The 24,305-nt window shown below is 43.0% G+C and overlaps 1 protein-coding gene across 2 annotated transcripts in view; it reads right to left on the reverse strand.

Moving 5' to 3' along the window:
* Nucleotides 1-24,305, reverse strand: part of CAMK1D (calcium/calmodulin dependent protein kinase ID) — a 128,967-nt gene that overhangs the window by 24,137 nt on the left and 80,525 nt on the right. For both annotated transcript variants that reach the window (XM_026863981.1, XM_026863973.1), the window contains exons 3-6: nucleotides 22,989-23,127; nucleotides 19,226-19,352; nucleotides 10,453-10,528; nucleotides 440-552 (exon numbers count right to left, since the gene is read on the reverse strand). In XM_026863981.1, the coding sequence (XP_026719782.1) occupies nucleotides 440-552; nucleotides 10,453-10,528; nucleotides 19,226-19,352; nucleotides 22,989-23,127 (455 nt within the window). The remainder of the gene's footprint in view (nucleotides 1-439; nucleotides 553-10,452; nucleotides 10,529-19,225; nucleotides 19,353-22,988; nucleotides 23,128-24,305) is intronic.

Genomic DNA, 24,305 nt, shown 5'->3' on the forward strand with positions numbered 1-24,305 from the left:
TATGTGGACAGTACTCCCAGTTTCTGAATCTGCTTGCCCACCTCATTCAGAAGCCATTAATTTCTTGGGTTCTTTGCAGTACACACTGCAGACTCGCCTTGGACCTGCAGTGCAGTTCAGTAACAGAGCCAAACTAGCTTGCCACATTATTATTAATAACACATAAAGCATCTGCTTTTATTTGTATATGATGCTTTGTCTTCTTGGGACGGTCTTCTGCTATCTTCCCCTTCTGTTCCAGTTACACTTTAGTGATTTGTGTGTGGCTGGACAATGGTACTTAATTTGCTCTCTTGCAGAAATAAAGTCCTGTAACTGAGCTGAAAGAAATGGTTTTCAGTTAAAAGGAGGTCTGCACATGATGGAGGGTTCCCAGAGGAGGATATGTGCAACAAGCATGAATGCATGCATCGTTGTTCCAATTAAATGAGCTTCTTACCAGACTCAGAGATGTCATCCCAATACGGAGAGTCAAACTCATACTCCGCCTTAAGGATCTGCTCGAAGAGTTTGGAGTCATTTTCATCATAGAAAGGAGGATACCCACAGAGCCTAATGGAGAATGAGAAAAGAGAGATGTGACCCTTGAACCTGTCTCTGCCAAGAAGGTGAGAAAGAGGGAGGGAGAAGCAGGAGAAACTCATGTTTAAGTCTTGCCCCAGTAGGTTTTCAAGCAGGTAGGCTCTACCATGAGAGAAGTTTGTTCAGGGACATGTAAACCCACTTCTGCAGATTGTCACTGTCCCAGACAAAGAGGAATTCTGCATGGAAACCTGGCTATGTTGATCCTACACTGACCCATGTAGATATCCTGGCCTCCCTCTGCATGCTTTTGGGTGTTTATCCAGAGGAATAGCTTTATTACATAACCATAAGCCCTTCCATTCCCTCCTATACATGGGGTAGAGAGGAGCTTTCATGAGTTACACCCTCCATCCACCGAGCACCAGTCCTTCTCATTCCTCAGCACAACCATTCCCCTTTCAGGAGTCTTCTCCATACTGCCTTCACTGCTCTGGTTGTCCTCCTGCACTGTTCCCACCCAACACCTTACACAAGCCAGTTGTTACACTGGCTTTATTCTCTCCCAGATGGTGGAGAGGCAGCGCAGTGGCTCTGCAGACATGCAGGCACAGCAGAGCCTTTGGAACTGGGACACACAAGAAGTAGCAACACCTACCCATCCACCGGCATGGCATCAGGATGGGTTTTGAGCACAGCCTGTGCTCTCTACTTTGTACAAGAGGCCGTAGCTGTATAGTAAGGTTTGTTGTACAACTGGGGAGCCACCAGCCACCTGCGTGGGCCTCCTCTCCACCACAACAGGGAGGAAGAGCTGGTGCAAAGCAGGACACGGAGCCCCACGGAGCTATCAGGCAGAGAGCAGAATGCATCTGCAGGCTGTGCTGGGCTCAGTCCCCAGGCACAACAGAAGGATATCGGGGAGGTACTCAACCTCTGCTGCAGAGCCTGCACAGGCTGCACATGGACCTGCCGCTGTTGTGGAGACACACGGAGAGCCTCTCCCTTTCCCACTTCTCCAAGTGATTTTGCTGCCCACATCAAATTGCCTACCTTGCCCAAGGCTAACAACAGTCCTGTCCTGGTTTTCAGTATTGATAATCAGGCTTCTCAGAAAACCTAGCCCCAGGACAAGCAGGACATTGAACATTATTTGCCTAGTATGAGCTAAAACACTCAGGGTGGATGATCTCAGTCTGCAGACAGTGGGGATAGTCACTCCACCGAGGCAGGGCTCCTCCAGCCCTGCAGACATGGGAAAAACACAGCCAGCACTGCGCTAAACAAATTCAGCGATAAAGCTCGTGTGACAGAGATCCCTCACGTCCAGATGCTGCTGCATGTAGTAGTCTGTCCCTCTCTGTACAGCAAAGATATCCCTTCCTCAAGTTTTAATACCAAATGCTGCAAACTGCCAGATTTTCCTGTGAGGTTGGTCCAAAGTTTTAGCAAACCCATCCTGCTCACAGTTACAGGCCTTTCTGCCTCTGTTGTCTTGCATAAAGATGATGCACTTTTTTCTCTTATCTCTAATCTACGGTGTAAATTATTCTTTCACATACTTCACTGATATCGAAATGATCTTTTTCCTAAAGTTTTCTTAAACCCTGAATCAATCAACCTCAATAAAGCATTTAATTGGCAAGAGGCAGCCATTATAAAGAGCCTGAAGACCTAGCTGAAACACTACCCTGTAGCAACATCACAACAAGTGAGGGGGGGAACTGTAAGAAATGAAATACTCAAGTTATTTATAACCCAAAGCCAACCAGCTGCCCTGGAGGTTATTTGAACCAGCTCAACACTTGAGGTGAAAGGAGCAATGTTTTGTTAGCTCTGAAGAGCCAGTGTGCTTGATAAATAATTTAAATACTGAGATGTTGATCTGCGTCAGATCCATATTGACCTGGAAGAACACTACTGAAATTTGCAGCATTCAGATGAACCCACTATGGTTCAGCTGAATCAGAAATCTCTCTCTTTATCTTGCAAAGCAGATGAGCCAGTCCTTGTTTGTGTCCCACTGGATGACTGCCATTATCAAAAGCAAGTAAGAAAATAACCTCATGCCAGGCATTTATGTTCAGCACAGGACTGCATACCTACTTAGTGGGTACGTGTTTGTGTATGGGACTCGATGGAGCACCTCCTACATGAAAACCAGCAGTGGCCGTCTCTCACGAGTGGTGTATGAGAAAGGTCATTAAAAATGGTGCATTTAAGCAAACCCCCAAAAGCCAGTATGCACCTGGATGATGCATCTCGTGACTGAATGCAGAAACTGGATCCACAACCAGGATCCAGCTCTACAGGTTTCTGTGAAGAACATTTATTTAACTTGCTTTAATGTAATAAATATCACTGCTTATGTCCCGCAGTCTTGTAGGGGGATGCACACAAACCGATTTTCACCTTCCTCCTCGTTTTTTCACAGTCCTCAAGATTTTAGGTACTTTAGTGAGGGGTTTTGAAAGGCTGGAGTTGACAGCACCAGCACTGCAACTGTTAGAATGGCCACTGGTGTAGAGATGTCCAGGCTGGAGGAAAACGGCTCCTCCAAAGGCACTTGGAGCCATCGCGCTGTCCCTCTTCTTCCCTGGGGACACATTGGGCTCTGTATAAGAAGCCTGACAGCCCTTCATTAATTTCTTGCTTTCCTCAGCACTTTCCTTAAACAAAACCAAACTGCTCTGATAAAACATTTTAGGGTGAGCAGACAGCACTGTGCATGCCGAGGCGCTGGCAGGCTGCTCTGGAGAGAGAAATAACTCACTTAAAATGTGCACTGTACTAATTACCTTGGCAAAGGTACAAGAGCACAAGTTAGGGCTGCTGTGATTTATATATGCTTGTGGCAGCAAAAGGTAGGAGCAAACTGCTGAGCAGCAAAGAGCTGGAGGGCGACAACCCTGCAAGGAGGGGAGCAGAGAGAAACAAACACCAGCAAGGGCCCCAGCCTCTCCAGAGCCTTTCCATCCCTTTCCTATACACATCCAGCTCTTCCCCTGCTCCTCTGCATGGCTTGAGTATCTACACGTCTGGGGTATCTACCTCTGTGTCTGGGAGGTCACTGCAGCACATCATAGGGGTGGGTGCTGGGAAGGCTGATGCAGGAGGATACCAGGACTGCTGGGAGCTGGGCACAGGGCAGAAAAGCCTCTTTTGGCCAGCTTTCCCCTTGCTAGTGCGAGCTTGAGAAGTGCTAGTCACTCTTACATGTCATAGGTGGGGACACCCCTCCAAACTAGCCCCCTGCCTGGGAGAGTGCTGAGTTCAGGACAAGGGCTGGTCCTGGCTTGGTCAGGGATGGGGATGAACCTCTTGCACAGGAGGACCCAAGGATGTTCCTCCAGGAGGCAAATCACTGAGGAACTACACCACAAAGCACGTGAGAAGGGAGCAAGCTCCTTAGGGCAGAGGAGGTGGCACCTGGGAGGGGAAGACCAGGGCATCCTGGCACAGGGAGGGGTTGGGAGACAAAATATAGGTGGTCTGGTTGTGCTTTCCCTTAAAATCAGTTTAGGAAGACACAGAAGTTTTAATGTTACTTTAAAGTTTTAACATTATTTGCTTGGCAGTAAGGGATGGGAAAGCCCCAGTAAATTAGTCTATCATGCAATTTATGGCTGGAGGAAATATTGTTGGGCTTCCAGCAACTGGGCCACCTTCCAAAGTCCATAATAAGTTTTTATTTAATTCGTACAAAATCAAAATCCCACCGACTTAATTTCCATCTGCTGGGAAATTTCTGTGTGAAAAAAATGACCTCACTATCAGAGGTTCTGCTGCTTTTCTTTAGATATGCAGAAATATAAAAATAACCCCTCTGTTTTCAATGTGAAAAAATCCTGCATTGTCCTGAGGGAGATTCGGGCACCTATTAGTTGTCATCATTTTCTCGCAATTTCACCAAATAAAAGCTCTTCAGAATTCTTTAGCAAAACACATCAGCAACAGTTTCTCCCTTAACCTCCTATTCCTGGTCTTGCCTTAAAAAGAATGGGATGCAGGTAAGAAAAACACAGGTGGATGTACAAAAGAAAGATATTGCCAGAAGTCATTTCTAGAAGCCATTAGGAGAGGACAAGAGGAATACCAGGAACATCTCCTTCTCACCAGGCAGAGAAAGCAAACCCCTGTAAGCTCTCATTACATATTTGGAATCATACTAAAGGTTAAATAACCCATTTGCATGGTCAGTGTACAGCCTGTAACACAAGAGTCACTGGGCTTAGTTTTACAATTTTATAGTGAGATTAGAGCAAAGAACTCCGTAAGTGCTCAGAGACCTGAGATGTATAATGTGGGAAGTAATCCAAGTGCTATTTATAGGGATAAACACATGTATTTCTTTTTTTTGGGAACAGACCCTCATACTGGCTGACACTGGTGCCCTCCCAAAACTGTGGACAAGGACATATTAGCATGGGAAATAAAAATATTGAGAAGCAAGCAATGAGGAGCCATCATTTGGGGTTGTCTTCCCAGTGTTTAACCAAGGTATCCTGAGCAATCCAACACGGCCACGTACATTTTACCACCATAATTCTCCTTCCAGTACTGAAGAAGTAGATTATACCTCACTTTCTTGCTTAGACTTGCGTGTGATGCTGAGCAGGTGAGCTAAATGACCAGCTTTTCCCAATGTGGGAAACTTATTCTGGCATGATATATACTTTGTACTGTCTCTGGTTAATCCTTCCACACAAACATAATTGATGATTCATGCACATCTGCTTGAAAATCAAAAGCAACTTATCAGCGAAGTGTGAAAGTATAATCCAAGATTTACCTCCAGATACTCCCTGTTTATAAATAACAATAAAACCCCCAGTAATACTCTTGCCTTACTGGTGAACAGAATCAGAAGAAAATTCAGGGCAAAATGTGTTCAGTCTAGTGCAGAAGAGATAGAACGTGTTGACTATGAATAACCAGGGGCTGAGGCAGAGCATTCTGTGGCCCCAGGTTCTTTTCCAGCTTTGGAACACGATTTTCTACTTTTTTTTGCATAAATTAACTCAATCTTCTCTATATCAGGTATACAAGTGATCAGTATTTTAGCTTTGCAAGCTTCTGTAACTAGACATACCCAAAATCCAGCTGCTGGGAATCGAGTGAAGCCTCTCGTTCTTCTTATGTTTTCTATATTTAAGCTGAACACATTATCAAAACTACCTTGTGATAAGTAGAAAGCCAAGCTCAACAGTGAGGCGGTTTCAAATTGAGAAATATTGCAACTGGAATAACAGGAAATTTCAGGCTGCTAAAATTAGTTCATGTGAATAATGACTTCTCATGCAAAACAGGTTTTGATAAAAACTCCATGGTGCAGCCTCTGCAATCTGGCTGTCATTAACAAGAAGCATTAGAGACTGGCACTGAAGCAAAGGTATTCTTTCCTAAGACATCCTTCACCTTGCATATCACAGAAACAAATATTTGTCTAGAGCATCAGTGCCACAGAAACAGTTTGTTCTTCCAGTGCCATAAACTGAAGCCTCTCCTGTGGACTGAGCTTGTGTCTGGAGGCACTCAAACCATTTGCAGTAATAATAGCTCAAAGCATCTTTAATTTATGGCTGGCTTCTGTGTTGGACTGACCTGAGTTTTTACCTTCTGAAATGACAACAGTCTGTTCATAGTGTCTGTGAGGATCCGTGCGAGAGGTGGGGAGGTAATGCAGGACGATGTGCTTGGATTGCCCTATGGATATAAATGTTTCCGACTGGTTTGGGCATGTAGTAGCTCCAACTGTGCTGGCTGTGGAGCTCCAAATGGTATATCAGGATGGATGTGGTGATATACTGGAATCAGAAACTCCTGCTCAGGGCAGGATTAACTATCAGCACTGCACCAGGGTGGCTATGCTGCTGGTGCTTGTGGCATCTCAGCGCCATGCCACACTGTGAGCATGCTGGTGCTGCTGCCTCCAGTGGTGTGGCACTGCTGAGACAGCAAACCTAGATGTTAAACCTGGGCCCATCACCAGTGGTATCAGAGAACCCAGCAGGGTTACTCCCTTCCAGCTTAGCGAAGGACCTCTCTTCCTCTCTGTCTTTACTGTACCCTTGACATCCACCTCCTTATGAGGCCACATCTGCAGTTTCTGACTATTCCTGGAAGCAAGGATGAGGTCCAGTTCAAGATTAGGACACGTGAGATGTGGGCTGGGTTTCTAAGCTCCTGTTGAAGTCAGTAGAGATGGCGTCAACAGAGACTGGAGAGTGATGCGAATGCACCATAAAGCAGATGAAAGCATACTGTGAAGGCAGGAGTCTGAGTATGGAGCAGGGTGTCAACCAGCAGCCTCAGCATGGGCATCTGGTGCTATTTGACACGGTCCATGGTCTCCTGCTTGGCCTCCATCTGCCACTGCAGAAGGAGCGTCTCTGCAGTATGCTACACTTGCCAAATCCATGTGGCTGTCCCGGACACCCCACTGTGGCACTAAATACGTTAAGTTTAGGCAGCTGAATGACACATTGTGATGAAATGACTGCTTGCATTGACCCAGGCTGGGTTGAGTTGCCCACTTGTAGAGTCCAGTGCCAGTGGAGACGCTGTCAAGCACAGAGGACCCCTGTCCCCAGCTGGCAGGTATGCCATGGGGCTATGGGAGGCTGGACTGTCCTGCAACCGCAGCTTGAGAGCACGTAGGACACTGGACATGACTGAAACAGCATTAAGCACCTCTATGAGGGTAACTGAAGAGCCCTGGAATGCTGCTGACTGTTACAGGAGCTGAAGGATGTAGCTCACATGCAGAAATGTTCAAGGAGATGGTTTGATCTCAGACTCAATCCTACAAAAGCACTAATAGTCTGGGAAACAAATCACCGCGCTCCTATGGCAACGCATTATTGCCATTCATATTGGTTGCACTTAATAAAAATCATGTTCTTATTACATGAAGCACAGAAGCTCTGAAAACATTTCCTTGTCCTGCAGAGAGGAATTCATAGGGACTTGTTCTTACTAAACTGATTTAAGCCTTCAGGGTTGGGAATTCCCCATAGAGCAAATGGGGAATTTAGATTTGAGGAGTGTGTACGCCTTGCTTGAAAAGCCCAGCACAGGCTGATTTGGAAAACAGAGCAGGAAACAACTGAGCTGAACCTTTCAGAAAGAGCAGCCTTGCTTAGGAAGGGGGAAGGATTATGGATGAAATTGAAACCTTCTACCTATGGAGGACATAGTACTTAGCACTGTCTCACCTGTATTCCTCAGCAAGACACATAAGAGCAACAAGTGAAATATCAACAGGTCTGCCAGCAAAAGAAGACCTTTGGTGCATGAGCCATGGTTGAAGAGGAGTGAAAACTTGGAGGAAAGCAGAGACAAGTTGATCTCCAGGCAACAGGATGCAACAGCTTCACAGCCTTCCTGTGGGCTGCCAGATGGACACATATTTTCATGGTGAATATTTGACAATAAACTGAACCTAGGCAGCAGTCAAGCCTGGAGCAGAGGCAGCGTACTGCTGTCTTCCACCTGTATCCTCCTTCTTCCCACTCTCTGAAGCTAGTGCTCGGCAAAGTACTACAAAAGCAACAGAAAAGACTCTGTCCTGCCATGGCTGGCAAGGACGAAAAATCTCAAAAAACTGAACCCCACATCTTCCATGCTCAGATTTGCTTGTGGAAAATGGTAAGTTTGGCTCAGCAGACACCATCCTCATTTAAAAGAGCCCTAGGGAATGATGTCTGAAGCAGCCTCTGAGGTATTTTGACATGTCTGCTGTCTTGCTCACTGCTGCAGCATGTCCTGCTGGGCTTTGCCACAAAGTCAGAATCTGCTCTGTTGATTTTTGCTTTGTTATGCAAAAGCTTTTTGCATCCTGCTATTGGAGGTTGCTTCAAGATAAATCTATCCCCCTGAAAAGTTTTGTACTCAACAAGTTTTCAAATATTCATGTAGATTGGAAAGCCAGTCATAAAGATAATGCTTTTAGTCAGGCCTTTGTTTTAAATAAATAAACATACTCACAAATAAATAAAACCTTCATATACTATCTTAATATAAAAAAGCTATTCTGGGTAGCATCTAACTTATGCTCAGGAATAAATGAAAATGTAAAAAATGAATATTGCACAGAGTAAATAGTACAGCAATGAGGTCTGTCTTGGCAAAATAGTTCTACTACACCATCAAAAAGTTATTCATGCTGACAAGCCATGAAATGTTTGCATAAGGAGAAAGGGAACAAAGTAGGAATGCTTTAATGCTGTCCCTCATTGGTGCTGCTTTTTCCTTCAGTCTTGTATAACTGTGACAGTTGTGTAAAAGGGAAAAAATAAAAAAAGGGGAAAGCACTGCTAATGTCAGCATGAAAAGACATTTGTTTCTGCAGCAGTCAACAGCTACACAGCAGCTCTGTGCTCTCTTGCACAAAAGGAACATGCCTGGGGTGCTCTGCATCGTCGCCCTGAGTAGCCCATGGCAAAAGCCTGACCTCTCGAAGACCCACATGAATAGCTCCCGCTTCAAAGTCTGCTAGGCTGTGCAGATGCAACCTGTGCAACTGTTATTTGAATGACACCATGGACTCACAGGCCTGAGCCCTGAGCACAGACTACCCTATCAGGACAGGCACCTAAACTAGAGGGAGTCTTCCTACAGGTTCATAGAGAACAAGTTCTGCATTTTCTTCTCAATCCAAACATCAGCAGTGATTTTATATACTCATGCATACAGAGCTGGATTCAGATGATGGTGCCCAGAAATGTTATGGACATCCTTCTCTGGACAGCACTTAATGACCCCTGGCACCAGGATATCCCTGTGACCACAGTGGCCAGGACACCTCTCCAATCCTTCCAAGTGTTGTTGCTGGTGCAGGAGGTGGCTTACCTCCTTCCACAGCTCAAACACTGAAGATGCGCCCACATCTAGAGCACTGGCTGCCCCTTTCATGAAGGCAAGTCTGGATATAAGGAAAAACCTTTTCCTCTTGAGGACAGTCAAGCAGTGGGACAGGTTGCTCACAGACTTATGCAGTCTCTGTCTTCAGAAGATTTCAGGACCCACCTGGATAAAGCCCTAGGCAACCTAGTGTGACCCCAAGGACAGGACTTCCCGAGGTTCTCTCCAATCTAAATTAGCCTATTAAGCCTTTGTGAAGAAGGGTGTCAAGTACTGAATGAGGACAGGAACTAAATCTCCATAAATATATGAGTTCTGAAACCTATCCACCAAGTGGGAGAATGCACAAAAGTCCTGGTCCTGCAGCTTTCTCAAGCAACTAATCCCTACTCTTCTGAGCAGAAATTAGCCCCATTAGAGAAACAAATCTCAGCCAAGAATGCAGAGGTTTAATGGCTTGATAGAAGAGTCAGGGAACTGACAGGGCACAAATCACGCTCACCTATGGGACCTGATGGTTAGATGTGTTAAGGAAAATGATCCCTCATTTTCAGTAAAAGTCTCAGTACTTTGTATTATGTTTTGATGAGAATAATTCACTGCAATACATGAAAAGCTCTTCCCCCCTTATGTCCCTCTGCACCCTTCCCAGGGAACAAAAAGCCATTACGGTGATGCCTTGAGAGAGGTTGCCCTTCAGGATATACCTGTGGACGTGGTGCTGTGCTCTGTGGGTATGGCCAAATTTGGGTTTTATCAAAGCTAATCTGAGCAGGGGATGTAATAACTTAACCAATGTCTCAACCTGGATAAGTCCATACTACTGCACACAGTATAGTTCATGTGGGAGCAAGGATTTTGGCTTTTGAAGGGTCCTGGTTTCATTTCTTACCACTTTGGCCCAAATTTCAGCCTCTATATAACTGGGAGGGGTCCAGAATTCATGTTAATCCTGGATGTCAGAGATTAACATTTTTGGCCCAGACTAAGTGGCAAACTATATGGTGGGAGGCCACGTTGCAGGTCCCAAAACTACCTGTGATTGAAAACCCAACAGATACTCACAGGATGTATGCGATGACCCCGATGGACCAGCAGTCCACGGCTTTGCTGTAAGGTTTCTGGGCCAGCACTTCAGGAGCTGAAAATAAAAAGCCAGACAAGGACATGTTAGAAGATCAAACATTTGAATGTGGTCAAGAGATAGGACCCTGAAACTTGAAGCTCCCTGAGACCTTGTGTTGCCCTCCACATACAGCCCTTGCACTTGTAAATATCCTGATGTTTTTGAAGCTCATATTCTCACAAAGAAGGACAATTCTTAAAGTCAAGCAAATTCCCCATTTTCTGACTCCAGGGACAGAAAACAAAACCAAGCACAGAAAAATGCATGAGAGGCAGAGGGCCATCACCTCCCTGTCAGAGGAACTTTAGGAGACTTGGAGGAAAATGAGGTCAAGCTTTGCACCAGTGCTGAGATGCACATTCACCCTGACAGCCTTGCAGCTCCATTGCGCTTCCAAACTGGGGATTTCAAGAGGCAACTCAGAAAGTGCAAGATGTCAGGGAGGCAGTAAATTACATCCGCAGGAGAGGAAAGAGAGCTGTCACCACACCTCCCAACAGCTGCCTGCTGGATGTCAGTCGGAGGGAATCATCTGTCCCTCCGCCCCTGGGAACACAGACATTGCAGAGAGAGAAACAAAAAGTAGCAGGAATTGGACATATGCACAAAGGAACTGAGCCTTCTGTATCTATTGCCTTCAGCCACCATAGTCTGAATTTTGCTAGAAGTGAGATCCTGGCATTTACTGAAACTCTGTGGGTCTGCTTTCCTGTCTTAAGAGAGAGTTAAAAAGGTGCATTTTTTTTGTTTGGGAATCTGAAGTATTATGTTTTCCCTGTTGGGACCTTTCAGTGCCAATGCTTAAACCTAAATTTTAAAACCCTGTGACTCTAATCTTTTTCATGTAAAGAAGATTTTGCTTTTTTCAAAACAAAATGTCCACAATAATACAAGAAATCACTGACCGTGGCATTCCTAAAGCAGACTTGCCACACTGGGTTTTAAAAAGCACAGTATTTCCTTTGAGTACTTTGGAGTTCAAATGCTGCAAAAAAAAAAAATCATGAAGGGGCAAGTTCCAGCAAAAAGATTTCTTTGGGGTTATGCCTTCCTCTGCTAGGAGTCTTACCAACATCAAAGCAGTTAGTTACTTTAAGAACAGTCAAAAATACCGTGAAGCACATAAATGTGTTAAAACTTGAGCCTCACATTTAGTTGCTACATATGCTTTGGTGTACTGGTAAAGACTCTTCAAAGAGTTATCTTCTTCAGCAAGACAAGTCAACAAACTAAGGTCAAAGCTGCCAGCAAGGAAGGAAATGAGCAATAATGAGAAACAAAAAAGAATTTGTGGTGCTTGGGCATGAGAGCTTATAGAAGGGATTGAAGGGAAGACAGTGCATGAGGCAGATGAGGGCACCCAGCTTGCATTTCCACAAGCAGCAGAATGATGGAAAGGGTCAAATCACCCTTGTAAAAAGGAAGAAAATCCAGGGGAATATGGGTAAAAAATACATCTGACAGCCAGATTATGAAGACTCTTGAAGATTGGGATATGCCCCAATCTGCAGCACGGGGTAGAAGTTACTCCAGTCTTCCAGTCATTCAGCGAACTAGGACACTGCATGTATAAGAAATTAAAGTGGTGATTCTGTTCATATATTGTCAATACACTGTTGTAATGTGTGAATACTCCAACATCAATCCACTATATACTAAAGGAGTTTCTTTCCACTGTACCTAGCATGAATGGCTCCTATCCTGGCCCTGGGTGCTTGGCAGAAACCTGCATCCTGATTCCGAGAATACCCTGACTCCATCCAGGACATAAGCATGCTGCTGTAGTCTATCAAGATAAAGCTTAAAATGCTCTTACTACAATAGGGGACAGAGCTTTGGAAATATAAAAGGCAACTACAGTTAGTCCCAAAAGGTAACTCCTTTCCCAGTGGCTAGGTCAGGGTCTGTGTGTCAGCTCAGTGCTAGTCAGTCCAGCTGGGGAGAATTTGAAGACAAACTTGGGATGAAAGCATAAAGCACTGGAGAGTCATCCTATTTGGCCTGCCACTACCTCCCAGATAACCTGGCAAGCTGGCACAGTCTGGCAAATGTACATTTCTCTTCGTTCCTCCATTTGCTCAAAACAACCTTCCCAGACAATTCTTGTGTCCCTTAATCTGACTCTTTCTTTTCTAATTCATCAAAATTTGCCTCCAAGTTCTCCTCTAAAAAGAATCTTTTTCAAAATGTGCATTGGATAGAGTTTGTGAGACTCAATTTCCTTTTTTGTTCCATCCCTTGTGACTAAATTTTGTGACAAAATATGCAGAAGGGAGTTCATTTACCCCTGGTGATTAGACGTCTTCCAACTCCCCAGTCCTTCCAAATTCCCATCATTTTATTCACATATTTCCTCTACCTTTAACTTTCTGCTTATGTTTCCATCATTTTCAAGAGTGGTAAACATTATACATTTTATACCCCCCAAAAGAAAATATTATGCAAATGGATCCTGAGCACCATGGATCCTGGTGAGCTCCTGACGTTATACAGATATGATACATCAACAAAACAGAAAACAAATCTGAGACAAGGGGATGTGGACTATGTAAAGATTCTCCCTCTTAAAACATCAAATCTGTGCTGGGGCTTTTCCTTCTGGTTTAAATGAGTGAAGAGCACTGATAACAGACAGTTGCTGCTGTGGATGGGGGCTGTGAAGCAGGTAAGATCACCACAGGATGATGCCCAAAGGAAATATGAGGCTATTTACCCCTTTGGTAAACTTTAAAGAAAGGAAGGAGGTTTAAGCAATTATTTTAAGGCCAAACGGCTGCTTTTGATTTTTGTTCCAAGGAGCAGACATGCAACAGGAACAGGAGAACACAGCTAAGCATCATCTGTCTCTGATATATGGAAAAGACAGAAATATTTAATGAGCTGAAAAACAAGTCAGAGGAGCTCTCAGAAATGACAGTAGATCAGTGCCAACAGGCAAAGGCAGGAGATGCAATGAAAAAAAAATCCAAGAGTTGACAGCATTAAAGGATCAACACAGACGGCTGAGGAGACAAAACAGCAAAGCTCCCACTTCTGGCACTGGGGAAATGCCAGTTGAGCAAAGGCTTCCAGTATCGCACCTCCCCAGGGAATCACTGTGGGCTCAAATGCTACACAATGGCCACCCAGAGACAGAGAATTCAATGAAGCAAACCTGGACCCTTCCTCCACATCCAGGAACTGTACTTCGGGCCAAATCAACATTGCTACTGGCAACATGTGGCAGGTAAAATGTTGGGTAATGATCCCAGGGCCTCATTCCACCTGTAGGTACATGAAGATGTGCTTCCCAGGCCAGTTTTACCATTAGGGTTTTTTTTTTGTTTGTTTTTGGTTTTTTTGTTTTTTTTTTTTTGTTTAGTTACGTTTTGCTTTTAATAAGAGAAAAAATTAAAAGGCTTGTTTCAAATGGAGGTTTTAAGAAAAGGTACAGAACAGGAATGTCTGGAAACCTTTCAGAGCACGGTGCCATTACCCCCAGTGAGCACATATATGCTAATAAGCTCCCTAAAAATGCAGCTGCTGGATGCCAAAACCAGCAATCCATGTTCTTGCAAAGAGCTCAAGTGACGGGGATTGCTCTGATACTTTAAGCCTGTTGAACAAACTGTACAAGTCATGAGGGTGCTTGTTCTTCATACCAGTCTCATACTTAAAAGTGATTCTCCTTCACTCCCATGATGGTGCTACTCCCAGCAGATTCTGCTGTCTCACAAGAACTCAGTCTAATGTTATTTTCTGTGGTTTATATGGCTTCCCACAAGCTGCATGCCAGAAGGAAAGAGGCATTTGAACAAAGGGTGATGGTTTTGAAGATCCCCATAGGAGTGACAAATCAACAGGCTGCCGTAAATGTGGGAGGAATGGAAAGATCTAAACAAGGTTAAAATAACCAGGGACCTGCTTACATTGGGCAGGGACATAGTTCAGCTGGCCAAGCAAATCAGCCTGGTGCAATCAGGACTAGTAGTTCAGCTGGTAACTATTTTAGTGCCAGATTCCATCACATAGGCACATCCTGCAAATAAAGAAGGTGAAACATGAATGGGCTGCACAGGTACGAGATGGCCATGAAATGTGAGAGGGACGGTGAGAAACAGTCAGAGTTTGTAAGGGGTACCAAAGGGAGAAGGTGCCAGTCCCATAGCTGAGGACTCCTGAAGATACCACCTCAAGCAGGCGGACAGAGAGGAACAACCCTGCACTATTGAGAAGATGGTTAGATGCATGAAGGGCCAACCCAGTCCCTCTCCTGAAGCCAAAGACAGTCCAAGAGCAGTGTGAGCTCCTCTGCCACCATATGAAGTGCCTTCCTTACAGTGCAAACAAGCTAAGAGGTATATGAAGCAGCTTCATCACTAGACCAGAGTTACTCTTCCACTGACTCCTGGGATGAAAGCAACTTCTTTCCCTCTTTCACACAGTCCTCCAGTGTTCATCTTGTTCTACTTGGCCAAGATTTTGAAGCTTGGGGGTGTTTCTGAAGGACAGCAGTGTTTCAGTGCAGTGTTGCTGGCTTCCCGTGCTCCTGTTGTCCCTATTTCATGTTGCTGAGTCAGATTTAGATAGCTGTCATGGAACATAATGCAGCTACAACCACACACAAACAAACCCCAATTCAGGAGACGGCAATGGATCCAAGCAATCACAATGTCACAAGCAAACCCTGGTGAGAGTGGTTCCCATGCTTTATTTTTACTTTATTACTCATGTTACTGCCTAAACAACTCCTGGAGCTGCTTTCTGCTAATAAGAATATTCCGAAGGCTTATTGAATATTTTCAGACCTCTGACTCAAAGGATAATGAGTAAGTCAAAATTCAACATGGAAATCTATTGCTTACTTAAATGCTTTGGTGTTGCACAGTGCTACAAGAAATGCATGGCTTTGATACGATCTGAAATTGCTACTGGATTTCTGGCAGAGCTGGAAGTTGTGAAATGACCTCTCAGAAAAGCACTACAGCAAACCAAAACAGTGAGTGAGGTGGGGTGTACAGGGACCAACCACACATCCGGGGCCCAGCCCAATTCCTACGACAGGGAAATACAAGAAAATTTTATTTGAAGTTGGGTTGGGACTCAGAGCAAGAATTTTAAATCTCAGAAGGATTAAGATATTAACCAGCCACCAACACAGTTCATAATTCAGCATTTCTGCAAAAGGAGATCAGAGTGACCGAGACAGGCTTTCTAACATTTTTTCCAAACTTTTTAATGCTTCTAAGTGTCTTGCAAGTCTAAGTCTCATCTGCAGAAGTAACCAAAGCTTCTGAGAGACCAGCTCTCATGGAAAGTCAGTCAGTGAGACCCAATTCCCAAACAGCCCAAATCTTTTTAGAGGGCTTTTGCTGAGTGACTGGAGTCATCTCCTGGTGAGTGCTCAACTTAACACACTTCAAGGATGGCTCATTTTCAGGCAGTTTTGCACACCTCCTTCATCAAAATCAAGTTCTTATAAATGGCCTCAAGCTGAGCAGCCCAAATCTATGATGTTTAAAATGATAAGTCACTAATAGCTTATACACATCTTGCCCATAATCACACAGATCACTCAGGGTTTTGAAAACACCACTTCTCCAGTTTAGACGATGGGGTGGGATCCATGCAAGCCTGTCCACACACCTAATTTGCAATGAAATGAGCCATAAAAGCAGTCTCAAAACTTAACGTCTCTTAACAGGTCTCTTAAACCCGTTTAAGGGGCTATCTAAAAGTTGCGTGTCTAGTCCCAGCTCATCACTTAGACTCCTTCCATAAAAAATGCAGACAGAGATAAGAATGGTAAGCAGATAAGAAAATGGAAGATCTTTTCATTAGAAGAGGTTGTATTATCAGACTCTCCAGGCAATAAACATTAAGGTTTGCATCTTAACAAAAGTGGCTCAACCAACTGGGTTAAATTATCCCAACTGTCATCTTTTCACCATAGGACCAAAATCTCTGACAAAACTCCTGAAGGAAAAATACCTCTGAACTGCTGACAGTAAGGCAGAGCCTTACAAGCTAATGTGCTAATGCAGTACTGGTTATACACATTTTATATATACTCTAATTTGATAAGTAATACTTTGATTTTCAGAAAGAAAACTATTTATTAAGAATTTTAACTATAATTACAACCTACCTTATTCAGTGAATTTCTGAACCACATAAACAGGAATTTAGTGTCTTGGGTACCACTGTTTTTTGGAGATGAAGTATGAAAATTTGAAGCACAAAGAGTTGAAAGGATAGCCTAATCAGGGAAAATAGATAAAAATGACAGGGGGGATTGCATGCTTGCAAGTACTTGGGCACCGGACATGACTTAAGACCAGGTCTACTACTAAGACAGAAGCTTGTCCAGCACTTTGCGTGGCAGGATCCGACTGGATCCATTTCTGGAGATAAAGTATAAATAGTAGCAGATGCTAATGACTTCTTAACAGAGCCCTGGGTGCCTTTGACTTGTGATAGGTGCCTAAGTTTCTTTCCAGTAATTTAAAAGCAGAGCGGTTAAAGTGGCCAAAATAATTAATTCCTCATAAAATCTTAGAAAATGGAGCATTCTACATATCTTTAAAGAAAAGCACCAGGAAATTAGTTTTAAGTGATGGATCCCTGAGTGTTACTTCAACCCTAGGTAAAATGGATGGAGAAAAAAACCAAAAAGAGGTGACACAGAGGACACTTCATGAGCCAACCCTGTGGCATGTGTCTGTCCCAATCCAGATGAGCACAAATATTGATGTTGTGCCATTAGGAGGAAGGCCTCTTACATTTATTTGAGGGCATTAGGCAGGTGCTGCAAATTGGAGTGACGCTGGAAGGGATGAAAGCTTTCAGATGTGGGCAAATTGGAGACCATGTATGCAGAAGCCATGTCATCAGGTGTAACACTCACAGAAGCCCATTTGTGGGCATCACCACAGTGACTGACAGCAAAAATTTTCTGTGCTTGGAAAATGTTGTCTGGGCAACCAATTATACTTTTTTTTTAAAAAAAAAGCATCACTGAAGAGGAGCTGTCTCCTGCGCAAAAAAAAAAAAAAAAAAAAAAAAAAAAAAAAAGAAAAACTTCAGCACTTCAGAAATAAGCGGCCATGACCTCTTGAACTGTGATGAGTAAATCCTGTGTTCAGTAAGGTAACAACGGGCCTGGAAGCACTTGTGTAGCTACCAGTGCCCAGACCATGAGTAATGAGAGCTCTCAAACATCTCTGAAAGCACTACAATTCATGTCACATGCTCCAAGAGCTTCTCTTTCAAAATAGCAAGTTTTCTTATGTAAATGGATGTGCTGAGAGGCCATATGAGATCACTCAGTGCCCAAGCAGAGTCATGTTCCCTCATTTTCATTAGGCTTCAGAAAATATCATCTGAGCCTCCCTGTGTCTCGCAGACATATTCTAGTCACTGCCCATTTCAGAACAAAATAAAACATGTTAATTAAGGACAGAAGAGCTGACAGCAAAAATATTTATGAAAATTGCTGTCTCAGCTCAATTCCTGCTAGTGATTTGGAAGATTTACAGTCTGGTGTGATTACACAAGACAGCTATTCAGGCTGTATACAGTGCATCCTGACTCATATCTCTTAAAATTAAAAAAACCCCAAAAAACGATGGGTTGATGGCTTCACAATGGGAAACCAGAGAAATCTGCTCCTTTTCCTGACATTATCAGGATAGAGTGTGCCTGTGCAGCGTGAAGATAATGTCCAGAAAAAGGTATTGCTGGGACAAACTTGGATCACTGTGTTATCACCACATAATTTGTCTGAGTTCTTGTACCATGGTATCATCAGAGCTATGAAAACAGGTGAGGTGGCAGCTGCAAAGCAAAAGGAGCCTCTGACTGCTGAAAAACATCAAGTCTTCTCTGTTGGAAAGATCTGAGACAAATCTATAGCTGGGGAAGAGACTGTCATTTTAGTTTTATGGGTTTCATGGATACCCCAGAGATTAATTTTGCCATCTCAGCTGACTAGCTTGGTATTGTAGGAGGCCCAGGCTGGATGCCTTGTGCACAAAGTGAGACTTTTATTTGCTCAAACAGACCCTGGCATCACCTGCCATATAATTCTCACATTCAGTTACTTTAACTTTTTTAAAAGGATGCTCGTAAAGACACTGCTGATCAGTAGCCTGATACAATCACTACTGAATGGACAGAAGAGCAGAGAAGAAATGATAGGAAACAATTTGATACTGTCCAGGAAAGCCCGAGGATCTAAAGAGCTTTTGCATAATGACATTTAGGAGTCACTAACTTAACACGGTTGTAACAGAGGATGACTGAATATGTCTGAATAAATGTAGCTCTTTCATTTTACTGTCTTCTGTCAGGGGAATCTGGCAGATGTTATCCTTTATGATTAAAATAATACGTTAAATTAGGTAAAGCTTCTTGGTTTTATAGGTGCTTGCAGAATTTGAGGATATTCGTCATGTGCTCCTAACTTACCTACAGGCAGTGTCTTTAAGAAGACTCATTCTGCAAAGGATTAAAATCATGAAAGTAAATCCCACAAACCCTGTGCTGGATTGCAGGATGGGGACCCAAAGGAGAAGAGCACACAAGGCAGAACATCAGCAAGTTCTGAAATCTGTATTTCTAATGAACATCTGTAAAATCTCCAGTGGCACTGGAAAACAAACATTACTCCCTTTTCACTATGTGTCTGTATTGCAGCTGGGAAGAGTGGATGGACACTGTAAGACCTCTTACCAACATAGCCAGGAGTTCCACAGGCTGTGGACATCACATCCCCTTTACCCTCCATCTTTGACAATCCAAAGTCACTGATCATGATTTTTGACTCTTCATCCTGGCTGTAGTAAAGCAGGTTCTCAGGCTAGAATGGAGAACAAAGAAAGTGGGTTTTGAATATGTAAGTCCAGTAACAACGTCTGTTGGTTGATGAATTGATTTGATATAGTCCTTAGTTACATCATACACTAATATAATTTTGTCCCCCTAAATCCTAAAGAGTTGCTCTTACAACCTATATGGAGAACATCTCCAGACTCCTGTATGGCAACTAATGGAAGAAGCTGACACCTTGACCTTTGAGTAACTTTCCTAGGATAACAAACTTCTCCTTTGGTAACCCAAATAAGAACTAAGGCTCATCCCTTACTTGTGACGTGTCTGACATATCATCACTTCAGAGTGATAAAATAGAAGGATTCACTTGAAGGCAGGTAAATATGGTAAATCCAGTTAATGTAATGAAAAATTTTTATACAGCATTTAAAAAAAAAAAAAAAAAGAAAACATCTGGTATGAGAGAATTTTTATATCTTCTCCACTGGAAATAAACTGCAATGAGAGAGGAAATGGCTTTATGGTTAACAGAGTTGCAGCAAGGATGTTTTAGCTAGAGCTGATTAGGGAAAAACACTACATCACTAAGCACAGCAATTTCTTTATACTGAGAGAAAACAAGAGTCACTCCAGAAAACCCTGTGACTTTATACCAACATCAGACAGGTTGCTGCAGCGTATGCTACAGCATGACTATGTGTTTTGAATGTGCTGCTGCTACACAGCAAAGCTCTAGCTAGGCACACTTCTTCCCCTACTTAATGTCTGGGCTAGCAAAAAGGTCCAGCAGCATCTGCTAGCACTGTCATAGCCTGGGAGTAACGGGGTGCCACTGCATCACCCCCAGACCTTGGGGTCTTCATCTATAAAAGTGATGGATACCCAATGTTTCAGCATAACCCCGGTGTAGACTTCTTGCCCAGAAGCTGGTACAAATGTCCACCCGCATGCAACATATTTTGTTTGTCAGCCAACTGTGCGCTCCAGGAAATGGTGAGAAGTAGCTGCAGCCACACAACATCATCAAACTCCTTGGGACACACCCAAGCCTGGATTTGTGATGAGGAACAATGTCCCTGCAGCAGCACCAGTATCTATCTTCCCTCCTCCATCCTGTAACTTCTGGGGAAAGCTGGGATGAAGAAACACAGGGGGGTGATGTTGCCTTCCACCCTTCTCTGAGGTTTGCATTTAGCTTCAAGTGGATGTTAAAGCACTTTCTGGCTCCCTGGCCCCAGTGTGAGGCCACATAGTGATGGCTTTATCCATGGGAAATGATGGCCATGAGAAGATCTACAAGCTGCTTCCACAGCTGTGAGCCAGCTGGGACTGAAGCAGAAAGGGAAATTATTCTATTTGAAAAAATAATTATGAAGTTGGACCATTTATGTTTCTTATGATACCTCGTAAGTCCAGTGCTTTAACTGGCTATTATAATGCTGACAGTTTTCAGGCACCACGTGAGTTAGTTTTATGCCATGGTCTGTCCTTGTTGGAGTTACTCCTGATTGTTACTAGTGCACTTCTGGCCTGCTGAGGGGTTGGTAGAGTTAGTATATTAAGGGAAAACAATTATTTCCTAACGATTTCTGCTAATTCACCTCAGGCTCCCACTTACTCATATATAGTAAGCCCAAGAAAACTACCCATTTAAAACTTAATCTTGTTTAAAACCCCTTTAAAAGAAGTCTGGTTCTTCGAGCTGGTTAATTTTAAAAGTGTTAACAAGGTGGTTCTGTGCCAAGCAAAGCTGCTTGAGCCTTTCAGTCCTTTTGTACATCCTGGACTCCCTGGACTTCATCTGCTGCCATCTCTTGTTATCTGCTGCCGAGTTACTTAGATTAGAGACTTGGAGCCCAGATCTGCTTTTCCTAACTACACCAAGTACTATTTTGGTATCTGAATAACACATAATTACAATAAATAATTATTATAGATGCTTCATGGGTTTTATTTTTATACAGTGGATTCTTTCCCAGAGTTTCATTTTGGGGATCACAATTTGAAACTTACACTTATCTTGATACTTTGAGATCATAAAAAGCCTTATTATATCCCTATTTTTGCCATCATGGTATGTTTGTGCTAACAGAAATTCACAGCAGGTGTTCCTCATATACCATATTTTATGAGTCATTTTAACAACTGATATGGTACTGACAAAGACTTGCAAACAAAAGTAAGAAAAAGAGCTAGTCTTTGCCCCAAAATATGACTGGAAAAGGTTATTTTGACCTAAATTCAGCATGTCCTTACATAAAGTCTAGAAGTAATTTGTAGATTAGTCCACTTCCCATTTACCAGACCTCATATTTTATTATAGGAATTTTAAATAAGATTAATCTGTTTTAAAGTGAGAGCTACAGCCTTTCTTCAAATTATGAAGACAGGAATATTAAGAGCTTGTACAATGGAGTATCTGAATTAAGAGGACTTGGACCTCCCTCCAAAAACATTGGTGGCAGAAAGAAGCCTGACGTTATTTACCACAAATTGAACTCGGGAGAAAGCTGGTCATGTTAAAATACTAAACAATGCTTCCATACTGAAATGTGGTGGAACTCTAGTAAATATGAGGATATTTCTGTGTACTTCAGTGTAACAACATAGGGAACTGAGAGCAATACATGAAGGTTGTAGGAGATGGAAGTGCCTCCTTACAGAAAACCCAAGAAAACTTCTTTGTGGCTCTTGACTCCATTAAATGTTCATGAAGCCTTCACACAATATGACCTGTTTAGCCAAATTCCCCTCTCTTTACATGGGTATAGTTGAAAGCCACAACAGTAACATCCAAGGAAACTCCAGTTTGGAGCGCGCCTTCAAAAACAGAAATGTTATTTCATTCACTGAATTCTTCATTTCTGGCAGTAAACTTTGGTAAAGCTCAGGAACTGAACACACAGTTTTCTTCTGACATTTATATCTTTTTCTACTGTCTTCTGCTAATTTATTATTTAAGATACTAAAGATGGGGAGGATTAGCTGTGTGTTATGAAATCCAAGCCTTTCTGCTTATCTTAGTGACAGTTTAAGATATTGGAAGGAAACAATACAGAAATAATGTTGGGTTTTTGGTTGTTGGGTTTTTTTGGTGGTTTTGTTTTGTTTTGGTTTTGGTTTTGTTTTTTTAACCAGAAAAGCTGGGAGTTTTTGATGTGTTAACACAGTATAGCTGAGACGAAAATTATCTAAAACTCACATTGGCACACAATGTTCCTTAGAAGAATCCTTGCGGTTAGCAGTGTCTCCAAAAACACTGGTCCAAATTACATATAGAAAAATATTCAACTTTCCCACACTATTTATCGTTATAATTATTATTAAGTAAAAGTAAGTTTAGCACAGCAAATTTGCAAGATACTTTAGAGCCGTAAACACATCCCAGTTAAGATGAGTTTCCTGCCTTAATGTAACATTTCAGGTCTTAATGAGTTTTTTCCCCACGTCATATGTGCAAAACTCCCATTGTAACACCATTGATTGTCCTCATTAAAACTAATTATGATGGAAGGTTATGAAGCCTTCAGAGCATCCCTCTTATGGTAAAATCTTACTGAAACAGCCAGTCCCAGTGGAGGCTGGATTTACATGTGTTAGACTCACATAATTACGCAACATTCATTAACACTGCCTGGAGGACCGAGCCACACGGTGGTTGTACCTTGAGGTCCCTGTGCACGATGCCCATTCGGTGCAGGTAGTAGACGGCATCCAGGACCTGCCGGATCAGGGTGCTGGCGTCCTTCTCAGTGTAGAAACCTTTCTCAACAATGCGGTCGAAAAGCTCTCCCCCGGACACTCTGGAAAACATGACGGGATGCAGAAGTGTGAGGACATGCTTTGCAATGTGCTTTCCACCTCACTAAAGGATGGTGAAGGTCGTGCCCTGGCCACAGGCAGTCCAAACACACATCCATCTGGAGCTCCGGGGGCTCTCCCACTGTCCCAACAAGCATTTGGTTTGGTTTTCTCATACTCCAACGACTGGTCATGCTTTAATGAAAAATAAAATCCATCACACATCAGAGAGTGGTCAAAGACTCACTAAAACTTGCAAAGGGAAATCACAACGATGCCCTAGCAGGGGCCAGGGGAGCAGACATAGGTTTCCACACTGTCCCACCCTAGGGAACTTTGCATAGGCAAATTCAGTCTGCTCTCCCTGCTGTGCTAGCCCACTGAGATTGTAAGGCTCCCTACTAGTAGGATCCCTTGGGATTCCCTTTTCACTCCCCCAAGCAAGGCGGAGGTTTTTCCCTGGAGGAATGGTGCCATTCTCCTTTTCCCACCAGTGAGTGAAATGCATACAGCAGTTGCTGCCAGTACCTATAGAGCGCTAGTTTATTAAATGACTCAGTGTCTCTGGCAATTTTAAATGCTCTCAGAGGTCCCCCCCTTTACTCATACATCTACATTCATTTATCAGCAGCCACAAACTCCTCAGGCAGAGCACGGCCTCTGCCCAGCACTAGTAGCAGACAGTTATTGATGAGGGAGAGCAGATTATCAGCGTAATTAATCACCAGATGACACAGATGGGGAAAGGATTCCACAACTCAAAGAGGAAAAAAAGTAAAACCTTGACATCCCACTATTTAATGCCTGCTATAGTACACTTTTCCTCTGCCCTGCTAGAAATAACATGTTCTAAACCCAATCTTAAATAAAGAATGGACACATTAAAACTCCCTGGAGGAGTATCTGGGGAAACAAAAAAGGAAAGAAATATCTGAGTAATTGAAATAATAAAACTGTCAGCAAAAAACTGCCCTACTAGGGTAAATAAAAGATTTCAATTTTAACAAGCAAAACCTATTAAAAAATAAAATGTATGCGATATGTTTTTTCAGCAAGTTGCACCACTTATCATATCGTAAATAGCACAGTAAAACTTTCTTTAAAAACAAACCTAATAAAGGGAAAATAATAAATTATTACAGTCATTAAATACATATCGTCTGGGAGCTTGCCATTATAC

Source organism: Athene cunicularia, assembly GCF_003259725.1.
Source record: "Athene cunicularia isolate RWA chromosome 1 unlocalized genomic scaffold, athCun1 chr1_part2, whole genome shotgun sequence".
Taxonomy (NCBI): Eukaryota; Metazoa; Chordata; class Aves; order Strigiformes; family Strigidae; genus Athene; species Athene cunicularia.